General features: G+C 51.1%; 1 protein-coding gene across 1 annotated transcript; it reads left to right on the forward strand.

Moving 5' to 3' along the window:
* Positions 1-4,330: 4,330 nt before the first annotated feature.
* Positions 4,331-6,311, forward strand: LOC132451623 (C-reactive protein-like). The gene is made up of 4 exons (XM_060044217.1): positions 4,331-4,447; positions 4,521-4,585; positions 4,808-4,988; positions 6,177-6,311. The coding sequence occupies exons 2-4, from the start codon at positions 4,531-4,533 to the stop codon at positions 6,220-6,222; spliced, it is 282 nt and encodes a 93-aa protein (XP_059900200.1). The 5' UTR covers positions 4,331-4,447; positions 4,521-4,530; the 3' UTR covers positions 6,223-6,311.
* Positions 6,312-7,612: the final 1,301 nt, after the last annotated feature.

The following is a 7,612-nucleotide window of genomic DNA, read 5'->3' on the forward strand; positions in this document are numbered from 1 at the left end:
TCCTGATTGGTGTCGCTGCCGCAGCCGCAAGGCACTGATTGGAGGGTAACAGACCATAATAGCATAGGCCTACAGCGCAGATGAAAATGATTCAGATTACAGCGTTTATTTGTTCAACAATATGAAACCTTGTCTTAGGTGTTTTAAAATGATGCTGAATTTATTTCCGATTATTCCAACGGCAGAATACAAGGCACAGGGAACTTTGAGGTGCGTAAACGCTATTTAGAGGTGCGTAAACGCTATTTCCTAAATTCCAGAGGTGCGTAAACGGCGTTTACGTGCGTTTACCCTCCACTACAGCCCTGCATACAACACATAACAGGGACATAGCACGTCGGACATCAGTAGGAAAATCATATAGACAGCGGACTGAGCACAGACAGTGATCTATATAAGTCAGTGTTTGTAAGTGTATGTGTTGTGGAGTAACAGTTTATACGTTTTTTTGAACTGTGATGGATTGTAATGCTCTAATGTGATGGGGAATGCCATTCCAGACTGGTGAAGGTATGGGTGAAGGACCTCTGCCCATAGCCGTTATGTATGCGGGCACTGGGTGGAGGGCCATGGAGACAGATCTAGTGACTCGCACTTGGGGCATGTTATGTGTTGGCAAGAGGGAGATGAGTGTTTGTGAGGTGCTGTGTTGGAGTTGAAAATAAAATGTCATAGCATGACTGTAAATACAATTTTAAAAGGACAGAGGATGTGATTGAGTGAGTGCAGTGCATTGGTGTGTCCATTTTGGAAGATTGCTGTGGATCTTTAAAGCTCGGTTTCATCAATAATCATCAAGTCAGACAACTTTGTAAACAGAAAATAAATAGCCTAATTTGAACGGCTGCGACAGATGTAATTAAGGATGTGATAAGGATTTCGAGCAATGGTGGACAGGTGGTCTCATCTCATCTCATCTTCATCCGCTTATCCGGGGTCGGGTCGCGGGGGGATCAGCTCAAGCAGGGGGCCCCAGACTTCCCTTTCCCGGGCCACATTGACCAGCTCTGACGGGGGGATCCTGAGGCATTCCCAGGCCAGTGTTGATATATAATCTCTCCACCTAGTCCTGGGTCTTCCCCGAGGTCTCCTCCCCACTGGACGTGCCTGAAACACCTCCCAAGGGAGGCGCCCAGTGGGCATCCTTACCAGATGCCCGAACCACCTCAGCTGACACCTTTCTAAGTAAAGGAGCAGCGGCTCTAATCCGAGTTCCTCACGGATGGCTGAGCTTCTCACCCTATCCCTAAGGGAGACGCCAGCCACCCTTCTGAGAAAACTCATCTGGGCCGCTTGTACCCGCAATCTCGTCACATCTCATCACCCAACCCTCATGACCATAGCTGAGGATAGGAACGAAGATCGACCGGTAGATCGAGAGCTTTGCCTTGCGGCTCAGCTCTCTTTTCGTAACAACGGTGCGGTAAAGCGAACGCAATACCGCCCCCGCTGCTCCGATCCTCATCCCAGCCGCTTCACACTCGGCCGCCAGCCGATCCAGTGAGTGGTGAAGGTCACAGGCCGATGATCCAATGAGGACCGAATCATCTGCAAAAAGCAGTGACGAGATCCTCAGACCACCGAACTGCAACTTGTTCCTCTTCAATCTGAGGTTCTCCGTATATAATAAATATATAAATATAGATAAATATGTATGTATATACATACATATTTATATATATATATATATATATATATATATATATATGTAAATTTATTCATGTATATATGTAAAAACGAAATCCAGTACGTCATGGACTTGCGTGCAAAGCTCCACTCACTCAGGGTAATGTCACGTGAGCATTTGCACCAAGCCCAGGAGAATCAGAAACGCCTGTACGACAGAGGGACTAGATTACGCGATCTTGCACCGGGGGATAAGGTCCTCGTTCTGTTGCCCACCTCTAGCACCAAATTACTCGCGAAGTGGCAAGGGCCCTTTGTGGTCACACGGCGGGTTGGGGACGTGGATTACGAGGTGGCGCGCACGGACAGGGGCGAAAGCAAGCAGGTCTACCACATCAACCTCCTAAAGAGGTGGAACGATGCGGTCCCTGTCGCGTTTGCGTCGACGTTACCGGAGAAGGAGGAGTTTGGGCCGGACGTCCCTAGCCTAGGCCCCACCCCCCCGGTCGGTCAGGGCGAGGGTCTCGTAGAGAGTCAGGCACGGGACGTTGCCGGTCTACAACTCCGGTTCGCCGACGTATTTTCGCCCCTGCCCGGTCGCACCCCTCTGATTACTCACAACATCGAGACGCAGCCAGGTTTAACGGTGCGGACACGCCCCTACAGGCTGCCCGTCCACAAACAAGATGTGGTACGGCGCGAATTGGCAACCATGTTGGAGTTGGGCGTGGTCGAGGAGTCTCACAGTGACTGGTGCAGTCCCGTCGTGCTGGTGGGGAAGCCGGACGGGTCTGTCCGGTTCTGTGTAGATTACCGTAGGGTGAATGCGGTGTCAAAGTTCGATGCCTACCCAATGCCTTGGATCGACAAGCTAGTGGACCGGCTTGGCATGGCCAAATATTATACGACCCTGGACTGCACAAAGGGCTACTGGCAGATTCCGTTGTCTCCAGCAGCCCGGGAAAAAACAGCCTTCTCCATTCCGCTCGTTCTCTACCAGTTTAAGGTGCTTCCGTTCGGGTTGTTCGGGGCCCCGGCCACGTTTCAGCGGCTGATGGACCGGGTGTTACGGCCCCACGCCGCGTATGCTGCTGCCTACATCGATGACATCGTTATCTATAGCGGAACGTGGGAGCAGCATGTGCGGCAGGTGGCGGCCATCCTTCAGTCGCTGAGACGGGCGGGGCTCACGGCCAACCCGAAGAAGTGCGTGATCGGGCGGAGGGAGATTCAATATCTGGGGTTCCACCTGGGGCGGGGGAAGGTCCGGCCGCAGGTCGGTAAGACGGCGGCGGTCGCGGCCTCCCCTCGGCCCAGGACCAAAAAGGAGGTGAGGCGGTTCCTGGGACTGGCGGGCTACTATCGGCAGTTCGTACCGAACTTCTCCGACCTGGCCAGCCCCTTGACCGACCTCACCCGTAAGAGAGCCCCAGATACAGTCCAGTGGTCGGAGCCATGTCAGGTGTCGTTTGAGGCTATTAAAACAGCCCTCTGTCGGTCCTGTGTGCTCCTAACGTTGATCTCCCTTTTTCCCTGCAGACGGACGCGTCGGATAGGGGGTTGGGCGCGGTCCTGACCCAGCAGGTGGAGGGGGTCGACCGCCCGGTGCTGTACCTGAGCCGGAAACTATCAGACCGGGAGGGTCGGTACAGCACGGTGGAGAAGGAGTGCCTCGCCATCCGGTGGGCGGTCGGCGCCCTCCGCTACTACCTGCTGGGACGCGCGTTCACCCTCTACTCCGACCACGCCCCCCTCCAGTGGCTCCACCGCATGAAGGACGTCAACGCGAGGATCACCCGGTGGTACCTCGCGTTGCAGCCCTTTAATTTTCAGGTCGTGCACAGGCCTGGGGCGCAGATGGCCGTGGCGGACTTCCTCTCCCGCTCTGGGTGGGGGGAGTGAGATGGCGGCCGGATGTGACCCCGGCCTGTGTCGGGCGGTGGGGGTGTGTGGGGGGACGTGCGACGTCTGGCCTGCAGGGGGAGTATGGGCAGGTTGGGAGAGCACCGGATTGGCTGGGGGGATTGGACCTGAGTGCGGGCAGGTGTCGGCACTCAGGCCAATCAGGGAGTGTTTGTATTTATGTGCCTGCTTTTGTCTTGTAGTGAGAGGGGAATCCAGGAAGGATTGGCAGCAGAAAGGAGCCGATCGCCAACGGAGATCGCGTCGAGCAAAATATAATTTACACTTGATCGAATTGTCTTTGGTTACACGTTTGAAAAGACAATAAAAGAACTTCCTGGTGGAAGAAGCAAGAACCTGTGTCCAGCGCTACATTGACCCGTTACAATCGCGATCTAGACTCTGATGTGATGTTTGGTGTAGCCTGTGTCACGGGGTGCTTAGTGTTGGGCACCGATTGGGTGTGTAAGCCCCGCCCTTTTTGGTGATTCACCTTTACTTACAGGTAACAGGTGGTGGGTTGTTTGAATGAGTTGGCGGGTGTAGAAGGACACATTTTTTGACCGTGGTCTATGTCGTGTTTGTTGCAAACCCTAAGTTGTGTACAATAAAAGCTGAAACTCGAAATACTGAACTCGCGTACTGAACATCTATCTACCCTCGTCAAAGTGGATCCATGCGAAATCGCGCTGGATGCCACAACATATATATTTATATTTATATTTATAAATAAATATGATCTGCTGCAAATTTTGGAGTACCGGGCCCAATATTTGTCTTTCCATTTGTGATGCAAAAACAACACAAAGGTTATTCCTCTACACACACGCACCCACACACGCACATAGCACACACACGCAGCGGGTATAAAGTCCTGTCTGGTCGCTAGGATCCACATCTACAGACCACAGGAGCTCAGGTACGTACCTTAATACGTCATACATGAGAATCCATCACATATGTCCTGACAGTGTGTGTGTGTGTGTGTGTAGGTCTCTCAACATGAAGCTGATAATCTCCATGTTCGTTGCTGCCATATTGCTCCATGAAGTCGAAGGTAATGTCGTTCCCTCGTTCCCTTCTGTCTCTTAATCACCCAAATCTTCATTTGAGTGATTAAACATATTTTAACCTCACTTAGCACTTCAGCACTCACCGTATTTTCTGCAGGACATGTGTTTTCTAGTTAATCCATGTGGTTGAATCAATGGCGGAGTAACGTTCACAGTGATGAGGTTTGAGTCCTGTTGACTGGGTCTTTTCGTCTCCTCCTCTCCAGGTTGTCCTCCAGACTCCGACCTCGTGGAGCTGACTCCCATCAAGCCGCTCAACCTCACGGCCTTCACGCTGTGCCTGAGCTTCGCCACGGAGCAGTTTGAAGGGACGAACGAGGTCATCCTCTTCGACTACTACAAGGATCAACCCAACGAGCTCAACGTGTGGCGGGAGACGGACGGCAGGTGGGTTGCGTGATTCCAAATGTTCCCTGAAAAGTTACGGCGTCCATGAAATCATTCCTGAATGACTGCCCTTTATTCGTGTGGAATTCATTAAAAATTCCAAACACAAGAGGAAACCTAGGATCATTTTAACAAAACGTATGTAGGGTAAAAATTGATTTGTGATAGCGTATGAAACAATTAATTACTACAAAACAAAGACGTTCTTGATCACCCCTCAGAACATGGATTCTGATTGCCTCTCTTCTATCGTTTAATGATGTCATTAGCCATGTTTCAATTTAATTTTAAAGCAAATGGGGCAAAAATAGAATGCTAACTGTCGCCTTTCGCTTTCCCGTTCGGGAGTGAATAAGCAAGGCTGCGAAAAGCCTAGTTTGGTTAGGACTTGGCGGTACGGGCTATGCTGCACACAGCAGTAGTACCCAGTAGAAGAAGTAGAGGCTGCATTGCGAGCATTTCATTTCATATTATTTCTGGTAGATTGGGCCATTCCATTGCTGTTTTCCATCTATAATAACAATAATAATTGATTGAATTTATATAGCGCTTTTCTAGACACTGAAAGACGTTTTACAGTGAAGGGGGGACCTCACTAACCACCACCAGTGTGTAACGCCCACATGGGTGATGCATGGCAGCCAATCGGCACCAGAACGCTCACCACGCACCAGCTTGAGGTGGAGAGTGAGGGAATTAATGAATCAGCCCATTATACAGGAGGACGATTAGGGGGCCAGATTGAATGAGCCTGGTTGGGCAGATTCAGCCCGGACACCAGGGACACTCAGTGTTACGTCTCCTCCGATGGAAGGCGTCTTCCACAGCACAGTGACCCCTCACTGCGCTGGGGCATCGGGCTTGATGTTCTAGCCAGAGGGAAGAGTGCCACCTACTGGCCACCACCAAACACCGCTTCCAGCAGCAACTCAGTTTTCCCAGTTGGTCTCCGATCCAAGTTCTAACCAAGCCCACACCTGCGTAGCTTCAGAGATTCAGCTAAGGCAGGGTCTCCATTGGTCTCAAGTGTCTGTCATGGTTTTCTCATGGATGAGAGGAATACTTTAGCCTCCTCAGCAGCGTTCTGGGGTCTCCGTTAACTTTGAGGAGCAGTGAACTCACACACATGATCCTCTGAGCCGATACCCGTCCACATGTGTGTTCACGGCGTGTTTGTTGGTCTTTAAGGTTGAAGCTCAGCTCACCAACCCTGCATTTTGAGGTTGATTACTAATAAACCAACCCTGCAACATGAGGTTGATTACTAATAAATTAACCCTGCATCGTGACGTTGATTACTAATAAATGAACCCTGCATCATGACGTTGATTACTCATGAAGCCACCCTAGTCTCAACGCTCTTCGGCCGATCGTGTTTGAAATACATCGGGGCGACGACAGACGGGCAGTAGGGTCAACAAACCGACCAATAACAATTTGTGGATCTGATTGCTGGAGGCGGAGTCTAACCCTCTGGAGGCGAGGCGATACTGACCGGGGGGGGGGGGGGGCACATCATGTTCACTGACAGATTAACAGGGGGCGATTCTGGGCAGTTGGTAACTGTCCAACTATCCAACTGTGCCGATTAATCCATTTGTTTATTTAGTTGGAACAAAAACCTTCAATACAACAAAACAGCTTCGCTACTGGCTTCATTAGCTATACTAGCTATGCTAGCTTCAATGGCTATTCCAGCTTCTCTAGCTGTACCAGCTCCACTAGCTATACTACCTTCACTAACTTTACCACCTACACAAGCTTCACTATCTATACTAGCTACATTAGCTACACTATCTTCAATGAGTGTTCTAGCTTAACTTGCTATTTTAGCATCAATAGCTATCCTAGCTTCACAAGCTATCCCAACTATCCTAGCTTCACTAGTCATCCTTGCTTCACTAGCTATCCTAGATATCCTAGCTTCACTAGCTATCCTAGCTTCACTACCTATCCTAGCTTCACTAGCTATCCTACCTATCCTAGCTTCACAAGCTCTCCTAGCTATCGTAGCATCAATAGCTATCCAAGCTTCACCGTCTATGCTTACTGTCCTAGCTCCACTAGCGATCCTAGCTTCACTAGCTATCCTAGCTTCACTAGCTCCAGTGACCTCAGCGCCTCACCGCGATCAGTAGGAATCTGCTTCAGATGTCCTCTAGCTAGCAGGCTGACCTGTAGCGACCTTTCTCTCCCTACCTTCCTTTTTCCTTTCTTCATCCCTCTCTCCCTTCCTCCCTCCCTCTCTCTCCCTCTGTCTCTCCCTCCCTCCCTTCCTCTCTCTCTCTCCCTCCCTCCCTCCCTCCCTCCCTCCCTCCCTCCCTCCCACCCTCTCTCTCTCCCTCCCTCCCTCCCTCTCTCTCTCTCTCTCTCTCTCTCTCTCTCTCTCTCTCTCTCTCTCTCTCTCTCTCTCTCTCTCTCTCTCTCTCTCTCTCTCTCTCTCTCTCTCTCTCTCTCTCTCCCTCCGTCTTTCCCTCCCTCCCTCTCTCTCCCTCCGTCTCTCCCTCCCTCCCTTCCTCTCTCTCTCTCCCTCCCTCCCTCTCTCTCTCCCTCCGTCTCTCCCTCCCTCCCTCCCTCTCTCTCCCTCCGTCTCTCCCTCCCTTCCTTCCTTTTTCCTTCCTCCC

The sequence above is a fragment of the Gadus macrocephalus genome, chromosome 22 (assembly GCF_031168955.1).
Source record: "Gadus macrocephalus chromosome 22, ASM3116895v1".
NCBI lineage: Eukaryota > Metazoa > Chordata > Actinopteri > Gadiformes > Gadidae > Gadus > Gadus macrocephalus.